This window comes from Nelumbo nucifera, chromosome 3, assembly GCF_055504915.1.
Source record: "Nelumbo nucifera cultivar China Antique chromosome 3, China Antique-T2T, whole genome shotgun sequence".
Taxonomy (NCBI): domain Eukaryota; kingdom Viridiplantae; phylum Streptophyta; class Magnoliopsida; order Proteales; family Nelumbonaceae; genus Nelumbo; species Nelumbo nucifera.
This window is the reverse complement of record NC_142651.1, coordinates 27,404,061-27,424,583: the sequence shown is the minus strand read 5'-3', so window position 1 is coordinate 27,424,583 and position 20,523 is coordinate 27,404,061. Positions and strand designations below refer to the sequence as shown.

At 38.0% G+C, this 20,523-nt stretch overlaps 1 protein-coding gene across 5 annotated transcripts in view; it reads right to left on the bottom strand.

Annotated features, from left to right (window-relative positions):
• Positions 1 to 20,523, bottom strand: part of POLD2 (DNA polymerase delta small subunit) — a 51,618-nt gene that overhangs the window by 624 nt on the left and 30,471 nt on the right. For 2 of the 5 annotated variants that reach the window (XM_010265105.3, XM_088899870.1), the window contains 9 exons: positions 19,433 to 19,548; positions 19,243 to 19,326; positions 18,411 to 18,479; positions 18,038 to 18,109; positions 17,859 to 17,950; positions 17,614 to 17,741; positions 4,495 to 4,596; positions 4,117 to 4,184; positions 3,572 to 3,639 (listed from right to left, as the gene is read on the bottom strand). In XM_010265105.3, coding sequence (XP_010263407.1) covers positions 3,580 to 3,639; positions 4,117 to 4,184; positions 4,495 to 4,596; positions 17,614 to 17,741; positions 17,859 to 17,950; positions 18,038 to 18,109; positions 18,411 to 18,479; positions 19,243 to 19,326; positions 19,433 to 19,548 — 791 coding nt within the window. In that variant the 3' untranslated portion in view covers positions 3,572 to 3,579. Of the gene's footprint in view, positions 1 to 3,571; positions 3,640 to 4,116; positions 4,185 to 4,494; positions 4,597 to 12,039; positions 12,540 to 17,613; positions 17,742 to 17,858; positions 17,951 to 18,037; positions 18,110 to 18,410; positions 18,480 to 19,242; positions 19,327 to 19,432; positions 19,549 to 20,523 lie in introns of those variants that run through there. The other 3 variants (XM_010265150.3, XM_088899869.1, XM_088899868.1) reach the window with 3 other exon arrangements.

Sequence of the window (20,523 nt, the reverse complement as noted above, 5' to 3'; positions counted from 1 at the left end):
AATTCATAGTTGCAGGGAATGGTGGGATGTTTCCATGCACTAGCATGATTTGACCAGTCACACCTTTTGTAGTTGAGCAAGAAAAACTTTGCTCATTTTTTGGATGATAAATAGTAAGGACATGCATTACATGAGAATTTTCCAGTCATCTATAATATGGTTGTTGATAAAGGAGCAACAGTGGAAGAACGCTATGAATTGGTTTCCAATGAGGCACTATGACCTCCACCTTGATACTAGGGGGAAATCAAAGTTAACTAGGGAGACAGGTACAGGACCAGGAAGAAACACAGCTGTGAAATAATGCTTTTTTGCAGAACAATCCCCCCATTTTCATGGGATAGAAACTCAGCTTCTAATATCCCCTCAGATCTTTTCATGTAGTTGGCATAGTTGGGTAAGGTTTTGAACATTAATTAATAATCACCTTGTTTGGCATTTGCCAGAATTTAATTAAGCTCTTTCGGTGGCAATGAATATTTTTAGGTAGCATCCCATCCCAGATTGGTTGGTGTACGATGAATCTCAGGCTAAGCATGATATCACAGGCTCAAGCATGAGATCAGCCACTTTGTGCAAAAAATGCCAAAGGTTAGGTCCCCATCCAGTCTGCCCCTCCCAAGACCCTAGATAACTACGATCAACATTGGATAATGGCCTTTTTTATTCCACCCCAGATTGGTGCTTGATCAACTATGAGTTTCCAAAAGAAAGGTAACACTTTGTCTAACAATGTTTCCCTTGCCCTTTGTTGGACCATATGGAAAAAGAAAGTAACTTTTTCATGTGGATATCATAATGGGATGCAGATTTGGACCAATAATCACCTCACATCCAATGGGAAAGACATGCAATGAATGCTCTCTTCCCCATGCCTAAGCTATAATAACCCAGATTCCTATAAAAGGGTGTCATATACTTCAAATTTTAGTGTAAAATCCATATCCTACACCATGTCCTTGACATATCAAGGAAACATAGCCTATAAGTCAATCCCCTATCTACTCCATTGCACCTTCTTGGTCTGACATTTGGTAGAATTCAATTAAGCTCTTTGGGAGGTGATGAGTTTCTTTTATCAATAACTGAACCAATTCATTAGATGAATAGAAGGTTACAACAAGGAACAAAGAAGAGGGGAGAGATAAACTCTCTTAGCCCTCCCACCAAAACAGAACAATTTACAAGAGTCTAAAACAAAGTATCCCTTCCCACCCCTTGTTTAGCAAGAGCATCAGTAAAAGAATTGGCACTTCGCTTTATCTATTGGAGTCTCACTTCCATATTCTGTGACAGCCATCGAAACCTTCTTTTCTCATTGATGTAACTCCATAATCCAATTTCTTCTTGTTGCAGCAATGCAGCCAATTAATCACCAGCTTGGAGTCACCCTTAACTACTAACTTTCTAATATTTAGTTCCTTTGCCCTCTGTAACCCTTCCAAGACAGTCATAATCTCTGCTCTGACTCTGAGTGAATCACTTGTACCTATTGGTCCTGAGAATAATGCAACGACCTTTTATTCTTCATTTCTGAATACACCTCCAATACCAGAAGAACCAGGATTACCCTCACTACTATCAAAATTCAACTTAACGAAACCTTCAATTGGTGGGGACCAAAGAGGCCTACTTTCAGCCTTTAAAGGAGCAGAATTGGCCACTTCCTTCCAGTTTCTAAGCAAATCATCTGTAGATATACCATCAAACAGCTCCAGATATTTAACCCACTACCACTCTGATGGAAATGACTTCAATTAGAGCTTCCCTAGTACAACAAATCGTCCAACAAATGGCTGCTCTAGTACACCTCCAAAGCATCCAGCCCCTCTTCTTTGGCCAACTAACAAAAGAAGCAAACAAACTTTGTGAATCTGGTGGGGGAGTCCATCTACAACCAAACAGAGAGAGAAACCAATCCTAAATATACAAAACAAAAGGGTGGGAGATTAATAAGTGATAGCATGTCTCACCAGTCACCATTAGCCTTACATAAAATGCACCACCGTGGTGATAAGCACCAATTAGGTCTTTTTCTTTGAAGAAGTTCACAGGAGTTGAATCTTTCCTAAAAGACCTCCCAACAAAGAGCTGCAATCCTAGGTGGAATAGGTTTACCCCAAACTTCCTTAATAGGGAAAGATTGCCCAGGAGATGCAAAGGGTTGAACTAGACTCTGAAAAAAGGAGGCGCAGGAGAAGGAACCCATGGGAGGAAGGGTCCAAACATGACAACCCACAGTAGATTGGTCTAAGAAAACACCTTGCAAATTAGTCCATAGCCTCTGACTCCCCTCCTTAAACCCAAATCCCAATCAAACCCTAACCCCAAACTAGAGGAAACTAGAAAAGAGGACACAGGCTCATTTTTTAAAGTAGATAAAGCAAACAAGGGAATTGATCTTTCAATGTCCTATCCCCCACCCAAATATGCTCTCAGAATTTAACAAGATTACCAGAGCACAAATTGTAGTTGACCAATAGAAGGATGGAAGGATATCATGTATGGATTTCCAGGGGGAGGCCCTTTGTAGCCCTAGCCAAAACTCCTGCGTCCCAGCCATTAGCCGCCAACCCATGAATGCTCAATATCACCTTAACCCGCAGCTTATCCCTGTCTATTGGAAACCTCCATAGCCATTTTACCAGAAGTGCTACATTTCTCATTTGAATGTTTCCTATTCCTAGAGCTCCAAAATTCTTACTCCTACAGAGTATCTCCCAATTAACCCTATGATCCTTTTTCTCCTCCCCTGGTTCCCAAGAAAAGCCCTTCATCAATTTTTCCAATCTTTTACTCACCCCCACTGGGATCTTAAAGACAGAGGTAATACACTGGCAGATTAGTTAGAGTGGCCTTGATCAAAGTAAGGTGATGAGCATTTCTGGGTAGAATTCTGTCCCAAATTGGCAATTTCCCAAATGGGAGTAACATCTTATGATACCTTGTTTCCCCTGCTATTTGTTAGAGCATATGGAAGGAGAAAAATAAGAGAACCAATGAAGAGAAATGTGAAGGTCCTAGTGTTATGGGAAAAATAGTGCCTCATCTACTTTGGGAATCCATTTGGAAGAGTTCCAGGCTTGAATTCAGAATATTTTTATGATTATACCAGCATCACTTCTGAGTTAGTGAGTGCATAATAGGCCATATACACTTTCTGTAAGGGCTTTGGCCACTCTTATGGTTTTGCATTAATGAAAATATACTTTACCTATAAAACAATGGTTTAAGCAGTCTTTAACTACAGTAAAACAAAATAGTGATAAATAGGAAGGTATAAGCAAAACAAGAAAGAAGGCTAACTGAAAGAAAGTATATATTAATTTCATTCCATTTCATCCTTCTTTTCATTTACTGTGGTTGTCTCTGTTAGTGTGAGTTCAAGCATAGGCATGGGTAAATTTGTCAGGGAGTGGGAGATACATAGGAAGATGAAGATAACTTATTTCCATGTAAATCAAGTTATGAAGTATCATAATGATAATGGACTATTAGGTATTAGCATGCTAGCAGCCAACAAAAACAAACAATTTGCACAGAAACAGATACAAAGGGTTGCAATTTATACCCCATTTGCTATGGGTCCAAGTGTGTTGAGAAACTGAGAGTATGGCACTCAAGATTCCTCATGTTAAGCTGCACAATGTAACATAATTAAATCATGAAAAGGAACAAGAACAAAAACTACAGAAAATTTTCAAATATTATCTGTAAAACACCACCTCTCTCTCTAAAACCATGCATTCCACGCAAAAGGACAAACAAAAAAAATAAAGAAAAAAAATGAATAGAAGTGTGTCTCACTCCCATACAACTAGATATCTGACATATGTGCTTAAATGAGGTTCCGATATTTTCAGAATGGAGTACATCTTTTAGTGATTTCATTTATCTGTTTTTTCCTTTTCTTTTTGGGTGTGGAGGGTCTTCTGAAAAGACATAATGAGATTGGATCTTTTGATTTTAGCCTGGATTTGCACTTCACCAGACAGAATTAAGGGTATGATTATCCATGTTGCCAATACTATTTTAGCAACAGCCAACATTTTACAGGGGAAAATTTAGTTTATTAATCTTAGTTAGTCAAAAGAAATGGAGTATGGATGAACTTACCACAACAGCAACACCAGTTTCCAAGAATTTAGGGATGCAAATAAGCCTTACTAATTGTCCCTCTGATCCTACAATCAAGAAATACCATCAATTTGTATGAGAGCATGTGTAATAAAATGGTTCAATTTGTATTTTTCTTTCTCATAACATTTGAGGACATGTGACCATCCAAAATGGAGTCATCACCAGGAAGAAGAAAATTTCATATCATTTCATTTATTGAAAACCTAAAATAATCTGCATGTCTATCGACATCCTATGAGAACTCCATTTTAGGTGATTGATTATGCATCAAGAACAAGAACAATGAAAACAAAAGAGAAATGATTCATTTGATATGATTTCTAACATCCCATCAAAAAAATTAAGAGAAAGCACCTCTTAACAAGCGGGTCTTGTATTTATTCTGATTACCAACAAAGTAAACATGAGGACAGCTCTCTATGAGGAAAGGATCCTTATCAGTGAAGGGATAGCACCCTGAAACAATCAGGAAAATTTAGCCAAAGAAAGAGGACAGACATAATTTTAGGAAGAAAAGAATGTTAATGGCGATGTAAACATACACTACATATTCAATGCTTCAAGTAAGAACTGAGCTACAGTCTGTGTGACTTATTAAATTTAAAATGTTTTCCATTTGAAGACAACATATACCCAAACAACTAAGTGGCAAGAGGTAAAACAAAGAAAAAGATATAACTATGTTTAGTATCCTGCTGATAGGCAAATTGAAATGTTTTCCATTTGAAGCTTAGTATCCTTCTATTGAATCCTTTTCTGAGATAATCTACCATTCAAGGTTCAAAGTATTGTTACGTATCGGCCGATATGTATCGTTCCGGGACCCTTCCGATATGCCACTACAGTGGGTGTATCGAGGGTCTGACCAGTTCAGGGGATGGAGGGGTCCTAGACCGGCTCCCCTGAACCAGTTTTGAAAAAAAAATAAAAAAAGGTAAAAAAGCGAGTATCAAAACGTATCGATATTTTGAACCTTGCTACCATTTAGAGTTCAAATCTTACAATTCAATTTACATGAATTTTTCTATTATAACTGAATTGACAGTGGTCTAAAGACAAAATGTAAAACATAGATACAACTTGTTATCACAGCAAGACACGATTGAGTTCACCTCCCAAGTCTTGAAGTATCTCACAGGAACCTGCTGACATCAGCATGGACATCTCAGACTGAAAATCCTAGACTTTGGTAGGGTATGAGTTTAGATGTTTTTTGGTATCGGCGCTTCAGTTGATTGAATACAGTTGTTGGTGACTTCTATTTGTACTATGGTTGAACAGAAGAAGGTTATCTTGATTGGATTTAAGAAGTTGATCCGCATATATTTTTTTCCTTTTTTTTTTTTGAAAAAGGAATAGTATGATACAGATTGTATAAAATTCAAAATGTATACAAAGGTCTTCCGTACAAAGAGTTTCTGTACATATGGACAAAACTCAACTAGCCCCCCCCCCCCACAAAAATAAAAAAAAAATGACACTCAAAAAAAGAGAAACTCCTCTAAACAATCTATAAGTGGATATCCAGGTCCTGAGACACTCAAAAAGAGAAGTTAATCACATCCTTGTCAGGATTCTTTATCGGCTCAAAAATTCTAGAATTTCTTTCTAGCCAAATAAATGGTTTAAAAGGTGTGCCTACACGCACAAGTAAGATGCATTTTAAGGTCTACGCTTCGCCTAGGTCCAGGCACAGCCCTTGCAAAAAGGTATGCACCTAGTGTGCCTTGCACCTCAGTTCAGGTGTGTGCCTTTATTAAATTTTGCACTTTTTTGAAATTTTTGAAGCACGCTCACTCACCGAAGCTTTGAGGAGCCCCTACTTTTTATGAGAAAAGTATAGAATTATATTAACTAAGAAAAACTATACAAGTATGGTCCTCTGTACAATAGTATTTTACACAAAAAACTCCTTTAAGGACCCCCCCAAAAAAATTACATTCAAGAAAGTGGACGAGAGGTCATCAGGACTGAAAAATGTCAGAGTTAACAGCTAGTCAGCCATGCTCTCAACATGCCAACCACCGCATTGATAACCACCTCCGGACTCGATTTCTGCTCAAAAGTTCTACTACTCCTTTTAGACTAGATTGCCCACAGCACTGCTAGAGGAACCACCTCCCAAAAAGCTTTCCCTCTTTTGGACATTCCTTGAATCCTCCACCCTGCTAACAGGTCCTTCACAGAGATTGGGAAGCACCCAACAGCTGGAACAGCATTTCTGAAATGATTCCAAACCTTAGAAGAAAAGCTACAATGTAGGAACAGATGCTTCACAGTTTCCCTATGGGCATTGCAAAGTGACCAATCCATGTTTGCTAGATTAGCTCCTTTCCTGACCAGTGTGAATCCTTGGTTAAGCATTTTTCCCAGACCACCACCCAAGCAAAAAATTTCACTTTTGAGGGAGATGCAGTTCCCCAAATTTCTCTATAAGGAAATGAACTATCCTGCTCACCCACCAAGCTAGCATAAAAAGACTGACTGAGAACTCTCCTGACTTGGACCATCTCCACTGCCTTAAATCTCCTGACCATTCGCAATGACTTGCTAATTGTTCAATAGAGACATCAACTCTGCAACAGATTGCACCTCCCAATCAAAAAATATTTCTTCTAAAAGCAAGATTCCAAGCACCCAAAGATCCATCAACCTGAAAGCATTCAGCTACGGTAGCCTCTTTGTTGCCAGCTAAAATAAACAGGTCAGGAAACTTATCCTTCAAAGCTAATGTATCGTACCATGGGTCCAACGAGAACCTTATTCTAGATCCATTGCCCAATAGGAGCATTATCCCTCTCGAGAAGGCAAGGAAGGCTTTATAGATCCCCCTCCACACCCCACATCCAAAAGACATCGGAATCCCATTATCATTTAAGCCATATTTCTCTGTTATTAACTCCCTCCACAACTATTTGCTAATTGTGTTCATTCATTCTTCCTAATAAAAGATATTTTTTAAAGATAATTAGTTATTAAACCATTTTTTGTAGATATTAAGAAATTAAGACCCTAACATGGACTTGTTTGAGCTTGCTTCAAGGGGGTTGGTACAAGGCAGCTCAGAAAATAAGGAATGAAAGATGCTTAACATGGACTTACCTATTTGAAATAATACAATTGGGAAAGAAGCAAAAAAAATTGGAAGCTTGACATTCTTCAAAGCCTTGAGTACGTTTTATATGTTATGTTTGTATTTTAATTTTAGCTAATAGGCTTTTAAAACACTTAGTTTAAATTAAAGTTTGGATAATATTATTTTTAATATTTTCTTAATTTATTGCACCTTGCTTCAAAAAGGTGCATGCCTCTCCTTGCTTTTTTATTTCACCTCTAGAGAAAAATGTCTTTGGTGCTTTCTTATGCCTTGTGCTTTTAAAACACTGAGCTAAATGGCCCATAAAATGGCCAGAGGAATATAGCAGGCAATAGCATTTCACCTTTCTAATTCATGATTTTTATATGCCTTTCTGATAACAAGGCTTAAACTGAATATGGAGAGCACCATTGAAATGGAATGGCCTTCAGGAAGTGGTGCCAGATTCTACTAGAGAATCTGCAATGGAGGAATAGATGGCTGGAAGTCTTGGAGTCCTGTTCAGGTGGGAAAAGACTGTCGCCTGCCAGTCCCATTCCCCTGCTGACCAAAATTTTCCTTTGTCAAACATTTATCACAGGCCACCACCTACAGAAAAATAAAATAAAATAAAATAACTTGAAGGGGCAACAGTTCCCCAAATATCCTTGCTTGGAAAAGGAGATCTGCTCTCACCAATCAGACCTTGGTAAAAGGATTTAACCTTGAAGAGCCCAGAGTTCATTCATCTTCACCTTGCATCTTGGGCTTGAAGACTAACAACCCGGTTTTATACCACAGAGAGCAGATCTGCCACCTGCATCAGCTCCCAATAGTTGGAATTTCTTCTTTTGTCAGCTCCCATCCCCCAGTTTGTACCTTCAACCTTTAATGAATGAGGAAAAACTTTGCAGATTCCTCTCCAAACCCCAGAGCACATTCCTTGAAACATAAGAAATGGTCTCGTGGTTCTTATGAAAGAATAAATTTCTGATGAATTTTTTCCAAGTTGCATATTACCGTCAGCCCTTGTATTTTTTTATTGAGGACTTTTCTGTTTGTGGAAAAACCTATAGGAGGTTTCTTTTCTTGTGGAAACAATAAGTAGTGGAGTGTAGGAAGACATCTACTGACAACTGTTGTTCCTTTTTAATTCATAGAAGCCTCTTCCAGAGGGGCAGATTGCAGGCGGTGCTCTTTAGAAGGAATATTTGATTGAGAAATTAACTGGGTCTGAATGACCTATTGTAATGGCCTTTTTATCCATGACTTCTGATTTCGAGGCAAAGAAAATGAGGGCAGCTTTCTCTAGAAGGTCACCATGACAATACTAATGCTCAAGTTACAAATTACAACAGTAAGGCTGAACAGGGAGAACTTCCTCAAGTGGTCACAATTGGCAAAAATGTATAGAGACAGAGGTCAATTGGGTCTCTCACAGAAAAGGAGAAGCAGCCTTTTATGATTGGCCACTGTATGAGATAGATATAAAAATGCTTTCTTGAATGAAGTCTTTTGTAAGAACTATATATGCTGCCATGGTTAGGGTTCAAGGTTCCAGAAAGTGAAATTAGTTTATCGTCTCAAAGAGGTGGGTTAACCCAACCACCTAGCATCTAATTTGAAAAGGTTCAGCAGTTCAGTCAGGAAGGTTGGATTTATTCACCCTCATGCTATGGTTCAAGGCTCCAGAAAGTGAAATGAGTTTGTCATCTCAAAAAGTCTAGCTATGGGTTAAACCATTCACCTAGCACCTAATTTGAAAAGGTTCAAAAGTGCAGTCAGGAAGGTTAGGTTCAGTCATTCTCACGGTAATCATACCCTATTCATGAAAAACAAGGACAACTCCTTGATAACACCTATTGTCTACATAGATGATATAGTTGTTACAAGGAGTGATCCTACTGAGATTAAGAATTTGAAGAGCTTTTTCTTTTTTTTTTTTTTTTTTTTTTTGCTACAGAATTTTAAATCAAAGACTTGGACAGCTTGTAGTATTCCTTGGGCATTTAAGTGGCAATGTCAAAGAATGGTATATTTGTTTCTCAATTAAAGTGTGCTATAAATCTTTTGAAAGACACCCGCAAGCTGGGTACCCAATCATATTTTTTTATTGGCATTGATCCTAATCATCATCTGTCCTCTGGTTGCAGTTAACTCTTAAATAATAAAGGTAGATTCCAGAGATTGATTGGAAATTGTTGTGTCTATCAACTACTCCTACTACTTAAACATGAACTCTATACTTTTCTTATGAATAATTATTAAGGAAATATGGCTATGGTACCTAGGGAACTACCCTAGGATCTATGTTTTCTATATAAAAAAATCCATCGCCTAGGCGGCCAGACGCCCCCCTGACGCCCAGTCTCACCTTGGCGCCTTGAAAACTATGGTTGGCATACTTGAAAGGGTCACTAGTTAGAGATAAATTATATGCTAATCAATGTTGAAGCATTCTGTTAGGTGCTGCCCAACTCGGTTCGTTGAGTGAACCAAACTCCTGAGAGAGGGAAAACTGACGGGGAACAGAGGGAGAGAGAGAGAGAGAGAGAGAGAGATGTTCGAATGGAATTCTTCTCCTGTTCATCATTTCTTCCTCTGATCTTTATAGCCCAGGTAAGCTGTTCACAGTTTACAGTTTGTTACAAGACTGTTACAGTTTGTTGTAGGACAGTTACTTTGTTCTAACATTCTGCCACTTGGATTAACCTCTTGCTGGTGTGTCTTCTCCCTTTTCTTGTAAACTTGATATGTAGGCTGGCTATTCCCGTGCATGGGTCTTGGTTTGCCGCAGCTCTTGGTCTTAACAATACTCCCCTGGTTAAGTTGGACCTTGCCCTCAAGGTCAATATGGGGAAACTGGTGTTGCAGTTGTAGATAGGATTCCCACGTTGCATCCTCTTCCGGCAGCTGTGACCAAATGACTAAAGCTTCTGGAACAATGTGGGAGACTTTTTTGACCCATCTGAAATTAGTGATACGTGCAGGCTCTATTTCTAGGTCCATATCACTTGAGAATTTGGGAAGATATGATCGAGTTATAGCATCTGGTTTCAAGCATTTTTTGAGAACTGAGACACGGAAAACTGGGTGCACTTTTGAATCTGGTGGGAGATCCAATCTGTATGCAAGAGGTCCAATTTTCTACAAGATCTTGAAAGGTCCAAAGCAGCGAGGTGCCAGCTTGTTCCATCATTGTTATTGTACTGAAAGTAACTTGTAGGGGAGCAATTTCAAGTAAACCATGTCACCAACCTGATAGTGTACTCTATGATGTCTATCATATGATTGTTTCATCATTGTTGGGCCCGGAGCAGGTTCTGTTTAAGTTCCTGTAGAATGATGTCTCGATTCAGCAGGTGTTCTTCAAGTGAAGCTACTGCTGTAGAGCCCTTCTCATAAGGAATCAATGTAGGTGGATCACGACCATATAATGCCCTAAAAGGGGTCATTCCTGCTGATATTTGATAGGTAGTGTTGTACCACCATTCAGCCCAATGCAACCAGCTGAACCATTGTCTTGGCTTGGTTCCGGTGAAGCATCGTAAATATATGTCTAAGCAACGATTGACCACCTCTGTTTGCCCATCTGATTGTGGATGGTAGCTTGTGGATTTGCTTAGTTGTACGCCTTGGAAGCAAAAAAGTTCTTTCTAAAAGAGGCTGATGAAGATTGGATCTCTGTCAAAAACAATAGACTTTGGGAAACCGTGAAAATGAGCTATTTCCCAAACAAAAGTGTTGGCTACTGTGATTGCAGTAAATGGATGTGACAGTGCAAAGAAGTGGCTGTATTTTGTAAGGCGATCAACCACCACTAATATGACTGATTTACCGGCAGAGGTTGGTAGGCCCGTTATAAAATCCATAGAAATATCTTCCCAAACTTGGCTAAGTATGGGTAATGGTTTTAGGAGGCCAGCTGGGGATTGGGCCTCATACTTGCATTGTTGACATACCTGGCATGTAGATGTATTTCCTTATGGAATTTAGCATACCCGTCCAATAAAATTGGGACGAAACTCTCTTATATGTGCGTAGGACTCCTGAGCGTCCACCCATCGGTGTCGCATGGAAGCAATTCAGTAGCTGGTCCAAAAGGGCTGAGTCCACTGGCAACACCATCCTACCTTTATAGTACAGCACTGACCCTTGGATAGAATACCCAGGTTTGATACCTAGTTGCTGCAACAACTGTGCTTTTATTGCATGGAGTTCCTTATTATTGTCTGCTTCCTCCCGTAATTGGTCCAATAGTGCTGTAGTAGGTTGTTGGAACACATGCAAATGGAGTATGCTCTCCGCTAGTTGTTTGGGTTGACGTGACAGCGCATCAGCAACTTTATTTGTTGTTCCAGGTTTGTATTCAATAGTGTAATCAAAGCCCATTAACTTTGAAACCCAACACTGCTGGTCTGGAGAAAGGACCCATTGTTCCAATACGAATTTCAGACTTTGGTGATCAGTCTTAATCACAAACTTACAGCCTAGCAGGTAGGAGTGCCAATGCTGAACTGCCAATACAACTGCCATCAATTCCCGGTTGTAGACTGAAGAGTGATTTTGTGTGTTGGATAAGGCATTACTGAAGAAGGCAAGGGGCTGACCATCTTGCATCAGCACTGCTCCCACGCCCAATCCCGACGCATCGCACTCAACCGCAAAAGGTTTGTTGAAATCTGGTAAAGCTAGAGCTGGTGGGGATGACACCGCTGCTCTTAAGGCTTCAAATGCTACTTGGGCTTTGTTATTCCAAATGGAGTCTTTCTTTAGGACTGTCAGTGGTGCTGCAATTACCCCATAGCTTTTAATGAAGCATCGGTAGCACCCTGTGGTTCCTAGAAATGCCCGGAGTTCCTTGGTATTACGTGGCATTGGCCACTGTTGGATGGTAGATATCTTGCCCGGATCTGCTAAGACCATTCCATCTTCCACCACATGGCCCAAATAGTGTACATGGCCTGCCCAAAGGCACACTTCGATTCTTTGGCATACAACTGATTTTGTAAGAGAATGTCTAGAGTAATCTGCAAATCCACTAAATGTTGGGCCCATGTTGGGCTGTACACCAAAATGTCATCAAAAAAGACTAATATGAAATGACGTAAATGTGGCCTAAACAAGTCGTTCATTAAGGCTTGGAAGGTTGCCAGGGCATTGGTGAGGCCAAATGGCATAACCCGGGACTCATAGTGGCCATCATGAGTCCGGAAGGTTGTTTTTGGAATGTCACTTTCATGGACTCTAATCTGATGGTATCCAGCCAGTAAATCCAACTTTGAGAAGATTCTTGTAGTCTTGAGTTCATCCAAGAGCTCATCTATTACCAAGGTTTAAAATGTCAATGTCGATGGAAATGTCGCTTACCAAAATATAGGACATATGTCAGAAATGTCAAGGGGAAATATAGTAAAACTTAGAGACATTATGGAAATATTATGAAATATGTGGAAATATGCAATGATATTTTGTAAAATGATAAAAGAAGCATTAATACATATTTCTAGACTATTATCTTATTCCCAACCATTATATAAAGCTAAGAAACTAAGATCGATAACAAATTAGTAAATGATGATTTACTGACTTATTATGCATTTTGATGTTTTTACAAGGTTATCTGATATTTTCTTTTCTTATTTTTAATTCTGATTTATTATAAATTCTAATATATTTATTTCACACTAGTAAATAGAAATACATTTGTTCTGATTTTTTAAATATTAAAGTTATAATACATTATGTTTTATTATAAATTTAATAAACTGATTCTCCTTTTTATAGTATTAAGATTATGATAAAATCTGATTTCTTATAAAACTTAATGAATTTATTATGATTTATTATAAAATTTAATAAACATTTTCTGATTTTAATAAATATTTTAAAAATACTAACTAGTTAATATTTTATTACTTGAAAAATATTGTATATTTTATATTATAAAGTAATTAATTTATTCTTTTGTTTTTATTTTTTGTTAATTCTTTTTTATAAATACTTTATTTGAAATATTAAGTAGAAATTATTAATGGAATAATTTATATTAATATATTGTATTATATTAATATAATATACTAATATATTATATTATTAATGTACATTAGTAGGAAAAACTGTCTTTTTATTTTTTGGTTATTTAGATCGATTTGGTCAACATTTCCAAAATAATGTAATTTTTATATCCATCCATTTTCATGTCAGTGAGCCTCAACATCAACATATATCAGGCAACATTAGCGAAATTTCGCGACATTTGAAACCATGTCTATTACTAGAATCAGAAAGCGGTCCTTAACTGTAATATTATTAAGTGCCCGATAATCCACACAAAATCGCCACATCCCATCTTTCTTCTTGACAAGAAGAACAGGTGAAGAAATTGGGTTGTGGCTGGGTTGAATAAAATTTTTATCCAACAGTTCTTGAACCTGTTTTTCAATTTCTTGTTTTTGAAAATAGGGACAACGGTAGGGCCTTACATTGGTAGGAGACACATCTGGCAATAGTGGAATTCTGTGGTCATGGCTCCTTGTTGGGGGTAGATTCGTTGGTTCCTTGAGAACTGCAGCATATTGTCGGAGAATGTTGCTGAGCTGTTGTTTGTAATCAGCTTGAGTCGATGTATCTTGGTCCTAGGATAATGTTGGGCATGTATGATTTTATTCCCAGATAATGAGCTGACTTGGGTCTCATGCTTCTTTCAACATGGATGCCAAGCTTACTGAGCTGGCTCGGCTAGCTGAGTGGCCTTGTAAATGCACTCTTGTTCCTTCTATCATGAAATCCATAGACAAACGGGCCTAGTCGCACAGAACAGGCCCAAGTTGTTGCAACCATTGAATTCCCAATACAATATCGGCCCCACTTAACTCCAGTGGGTAAAGATCAACCACAAATTGTTGCTCTTGGATGTGTAACCCAATGTCTATGCAAATTCCATCGCATTGGAGTAAGGTCCCATTTGCCACATGGCCCTTAAATGAGATTGTGGGCTGAACTGGTAATCCAAATCGTTTGACTAGCATAGTGGTTACAAAGTTTAGAGTGCTACCACTGTCAATGAGGATAGACACTTGGTGACCCCGAACTAGACCCGTCACCCTCATGGTTTGGGGTGATGAAAACCCTGCTAGGGCCTGTAACGAGATTTCTGGTTGTATGGTTTCAGCCCAGTGTTCATCAGTTAACGATCTTTCTTCCGGTTGCTGATCTTCTTCTTCATCCTCAGTCTATAATAAGAAGCCTTGTTGAGACTTGCATCCATGGTCGGGGCCAAACTTCTCTTTGCAATTGTCGTAGAGACCTTTCTCTCAACGGTTTTGCATTTCTGTCCACGTTAATTTCTTGAATGGAATAATGGGGCTCGGGCCTAAGTTACCTGGTGGTTGAACTAAGATGTTAACTTCCTTATTGGGTCTCGTCCCTTCCGATCTGGGTGTTGTAAATGATTTGTTTGTCTGCTGCCACGAGCGGTTCAGACGTCGGGCTCAAGCTATCTTTTCTTCTTGGGTGCGGGCTAGGGCTGTTGCGGCCATCACAGCTGATGGATGCATCGCCTTGACCTCTAACCGTATTTCTTCCTTGAGTCCTCCCACAAAAGCTCTGACCAGTGCCTTCTCCGACCACCCTTGGACTCTTAACGATAGACGTTCAAACTCCAACTGGTAGTCACAAACACTTCCTACTTTATCTTTGCAAGACCCGTCAAAATCTTCATAACCAGAAGCCCCGAATCAGACACATAGGGCATCAATGAAGTTGAGCCATGAAATACAAGGGTTCCCTCGACGATACCACTGATACCAGAGGATTGTGTCTCCATCCAGATGCATTGCTGCCAACACCACCCTATCTGGTCCAGATGTTTCGTTGTACTCAAAGAATCTTTCCGCCCTGCATTGCTGCCAACACCACCCGTGCCTCCATGGTTGTAGCTCGAGTATTTGTCATAGCTCTAATACCAAACTATTAGGTGCTGCCTAACTCAGGGTTCGTTGAGTGAACCAAACTCCTAAGGAGAGAGGGAAAACTGAAGGGGAATAGAGGGGGAGAGAGAGAGTAAAAACTTGTTATAACCAGTTCCAATGCTGAAGTCAAGTACAGGATCATGGTTCATGGAGTGTCAAAACTTTAAAGGTTGAACATTCTCTTGGATGATTACTTGTCAACAACAGTTTGTCTTCCCTTTTTAAGTTGAGTGTCAATTTGCTGTTGTACTTTCAAGGGGAGATGTGAAGTGGGCTGTATTGTGCAAGTTGTGCATGGTTAACTCTATGCTCAGCTTAAGGGAAAGTGTTACACCTCTTGTCATTTGGAATTCTGGGTATTTGTATTCTTTAATTTGACTTTAAATCAGATAACCCATATTCCTAATGCCATTCAAAGAGATTAAAGTGACAAAAGATAAATGCACCAATATAGCTCAACCATTGCAAGTTCGCAACACCTTACCTTGCTGAACCATTCATTCATTTCAATTGCAAAGTTAGCTACTCTAGTAACCCAATGCAACAAGGTGTTCACCAAGTGTGAAGGATATTACCTCTCTTAGATGATAGGAAAGACTTGAAGTTACTGCTGTTAGCAGAAATTTTAGGTTGAAAAGTAACCCAGAAATCGAAGAGAAGAAGAGAGAAGAAAATAAAAGAAGAACAAGAGAGGAATGGGCAAAAAGGTTACATTACTGTCACCCTAAGCAGTATTATTTATATGTATTTAACATAACATTAGGTAAAAGGACAAAAATGCCCTACTACCTATAACAATACAAGAAAGCAAGCATAAAGCAAAAACAAGCAACAAGAAACTGAACTTATGGGACCACACATAAATATCAGGTCTGGTCCACTGTATCACTACAATCCCCCTCAAGTTGGGAATAGATACTCATCAATCCCAACTTGCACAAATCTAATTCCAATTTGACTTTGGTGACTGCTTTAGTGAAAAGATCAGCAAGCTGCATATCAGAGGAAACATAAGACAAGCAAACATCTTGAGAAGCAACTTTCTCTCGGATGAAGTGACGGTCAACCTCAATATGTTTAGTTTTGTCATGCTAGATGGGTTGTGAGCAATATCTATAGCAGCTTGGTTATAACAGTAGAACCACAATGGTTTCTCATACTCAATCCCTAGTTCCTCAAGAAAGGATCTCAACCATAAAACTTCAGCCACACCAAGAGCCATGGACCTGTATTCTGCCTCAGCACTTGAACGGGCAATAACATTTTGCTTCTTGCTACACCATGACACTAACTTACCTCCAACAAATGCATAGTACCCTGAAGTTGGTCTTCTATCATCAACACATTCAGCCCAATCAACATCAGTATACACCTCGATTTTCATATGACCATTATTTTTAAAGAGTATACCACTACCTGGACATTTCTTCAAGTTAGCAAGGATTTTTTTCCACAGCAAATAGATGAGTGGTTCTAGGAGAATGCATGTATTGGTTGACACTGTGTTTTAAAAGCGCAAGGCGCAAAAAAAGAACAAGGGCCAATTTGCGCCTGAGATGCAAGGCAAGGCAGGCACCTTTTTAAGCAAGGCACAAAATTACAAAAAAAAAAAGAAGCTAAAAATCAAAAAAACGTCAAAAAATGCAAAAAAAAAATCAAAAAATATTAAACATAATGTTAATAAAAAATATAAACTTAAATTTTAAAATAAATGTTTTAAAAAAACTATTATCTAAAATTAAAATACATAAACATAACATGTAAAGCATATTTAAATGAAAATTTAAAAATAAAAGCAAACATATAAAGTATTTTCAAGCATGTAAACCCACAATCTCTTTTCTCCTTAATTGCATTGCTTCAAGTAGCTAATGTGATATAAAACATATTGCATTCTTGATTCTATAAATCGCCTTTGTACCACGCCCCTCAAGGCAAGCTCGAACAAGTCTATGTTAGGGTCTAAAATTCTTATTTCTCACATAAAAAACAATGATTTTATAACTCTCATTGCCTTTTATGAAGATATTTATTGCAATGAATGAAATTCTCATTATTTTTTATGTGAGAAATAAGAATTTCAGACCCTAACATAGACTTGTTCGGGCTTGCCTCGAGGGGCATGATCAGGGGTCCGGGGGCGGAGTATGTAACCCATATTTCTATCATCACCTCATTCAACTCATACAGTATACACCTGAACAAAAACCAGCAATAGTATGTACCCCATATTTCTTTCACTAAGCAATTGAGTTAATGCAAGCCAAAGAAATACATTTAAATTGAAGCTATGCATACAAAAAGCTAAAGGCATAATCAAATGAACTTTAGCAAGAGATAGATGAAATCTAGATAAAGTGAAGGAGGAATTGGGGGGGTAGGGGGGGAGAGAGAGAGAGAGAGAGAGCATAACCAAATCTTTACCAAGTGTATTAGGTGCTGTTGGTGCTAGATGCCTCCACCTTAATGTTCTCTCCATAAAATCAAGGCTATCTTCAGCATCAGAGTATTTTCCAAGATCGTCTATGTTCTGACCCGATGTACCAAGAAATCTGGATATCATAGTATTACAATATGCATATAGAGAATTAGTGATACACATGACCTATACGGCTATATGCATATACAATCTCATAAGAACTTGTATGCAAGTGATATTCTTCATTTACCTAACATTGTCAAGTTCAAATGAGTGAGGATTTGTACATGAAACGAAAGTATTATAAGCTGATGCCCCAGGGAAAAGGCATCGGTGCAAAGGCTGAAAGAAAGAAGGGCATTTCAGAACAAAACAAGCTTTACTTTTATTTTGTCATATTCATGACCACAGTCAATGATGCAGAGAGACCTGTTGAGGTAGAGAGAAGTTTGCTGGGTCACTAGGCCCTGGCATGATATCCAAAGATACAGCTGCGGCAAGCTGCACAAAGCAAATAAATGCATTAAGGGTAGCAGGAAAGCAACTCAATAAACCAACATCACTAGAACTGGATGAGATGTAAAACCAGAACGATCACTGGGTCACGACTTTACTGGTTTTACTGGCAATTAAATTGCTAAGCCTGTAGAATCATGAAAAAAACTAGAACTTCAAAAATTCATTAGATCATTGGTTTACCAGTTCCAATATCCAATCTCATATGAATCTGACAACACTTCAAATAAACAAAGATCAAAACAAGAAATTACTAAGCTTTAGGAATCACTAGAGTAATAACAACCTGTGTTAACAAAATATCAAGCTCTTTAATTGGCTCAGACAACCTAGATTGATCCTTTGAAGCCAAAGCCTGCACAAATTTGATAAAAGTTACACCAGGGAAATTCGATACATTTTAGAAGTATGCTACAACCACATATTAGCATCATAAAAGCAATTAATTAATTCTTTTTCCAGTTAGCAATGATAATGGGAAATTATTAAATAAATTGGTTTCTATTTTTTCCTCTGAATTTAATTAAGAATGCTGGAAGAGACTATACATTGGACAACAGAAGTTAGTGAACTTAGATATTTCAATCATTCATACAACTGTCAAGATTCATGAGAACCTCATGATACTTTTATACGCTGTAACATGAGAACAGAAAATCAAAGCCTTCAATGATATCAATCTATCATGAGAAACTACAGCTTCCTTAGTTTCAAAAGCATGAAAGGGTACAACATGTTTTTCTTCAAATATCTCAGATATCATGACAGATCACCCAAAAAAATCAAAAGAAACCAAAATTAGGAAATGTTGAAGTCACTTATTCAAAGGCGAGCTAAAAATACCAACCCAAGAAAAGGAACACCATGAAGAAGATTAAAAAGTAAAAAAGGAGAGAGTTATCGATGTAAAATGGCTGACAGGTTGGAAAGTCAGTTTGTAATAGACACTGTACGGTAATACTTAATAAGGTGGCCTCCTTGGCTACCTAATCTTTGGGATACTTGGCATATTGTAAATATTATAACTCTCTTCATCAATAATAAACTTGAATTATCCATCAAAAATTTTTGAACTGAATTTTTTTTGAACCTTGCAAGACCAGATAAAGTCATGTTACCTGTCCATTAAGAAGTCCAAGAGTAATTTCAACAGAGTTCCCAGCAACAACCACACGAACTATTTGTGATGCAATACTTTGCTCCTGTTGAATTCATGGAGTTTATATGCAGATTATGTTGTAAAGAAGTTAAGTAGCATGAAAATTAAGAAAAGAAAAAAAAATAATAATTTGGAACTATAGTAGAGACCTTCTCATCTCCTAAATGCCCTGTGATATGATCAATAAGAAGCTGGAGTTGGAGAGGATTAGAAGTATTGCTACCAACACTCAGCCCCGAAACAAAAACAACATACTTGTCTTCCCCTGAGTGCAATGAAACCACACAGCTTTAGTGTGTACCTAGGAATGTGCAGCAACGATTTGTCCTATTAACAGTAGTCAAATGGAGCTTAAGTTATGGTAATCAAAAACCAATGATTTACTATAGTATTCACAATTTGAATCCTGAATCCCAATGGTTCAAGATCTGAACCTTATTATTGATTCTTTTTTCTAAAAAAAATCAATTATTATTCAAGCCTTATGATTAAATTACCGAATGTTATGATTTACTCAATTCATACCATTTCAATCAAATTGACTTGTACCAAATTCCAAACCCACACATTTCCCATTTTAATTTTCAATTTTTCAATCAGATTGTGTCATCCCTTACTAGACTAAATGGTCTATTTGCATTATCTAAACCTATTTAAGGAGCCTTATGAATTCATTTTTTATCAATATGTGGGCCAAAGAACTATTGTGTACATGAACTGATCAACTTTGAAGTTGAACTTAATCGTATTATCTACCGCTTACAGTGCATAAATGGTAACTTTGTTCTAGCAATTATTTAAAGGGATTTGATGCAAGTGGTGGGTTGGATGAATAATGATAGCCAAGGGGTCCATAGGCAAGTCTTAAGAGAAACCAAGCATCTTGCAAGGGAGGTAGGGGCCATGTTAAATGGGTCAAGCGTTCAGCAAATGGCTTGGCTAATTCCCTAGCTAAACAATGGGTTTCAAGGAAACATCTTTTGGGGCTTCTTTGCATGTATGATGGGAATAGGGTAGGCTTTTGCAGTCATCTATTGTAAAGACTGTAAAAATCACATTTGATTTAATATGAGTTACTTCGGTTATTGATAAAAAAATACTCAAGTGAAGGATGTAGAAAGAAAATGAACTAAAATCTTTTTCAAATCTCTTTAGTTAATATTTTTAATGATTTGAAGGCCCATGATTTAATAATGGACATGATACCGAACAAAGTGAAATGTCAGAGCAGTATTTCATG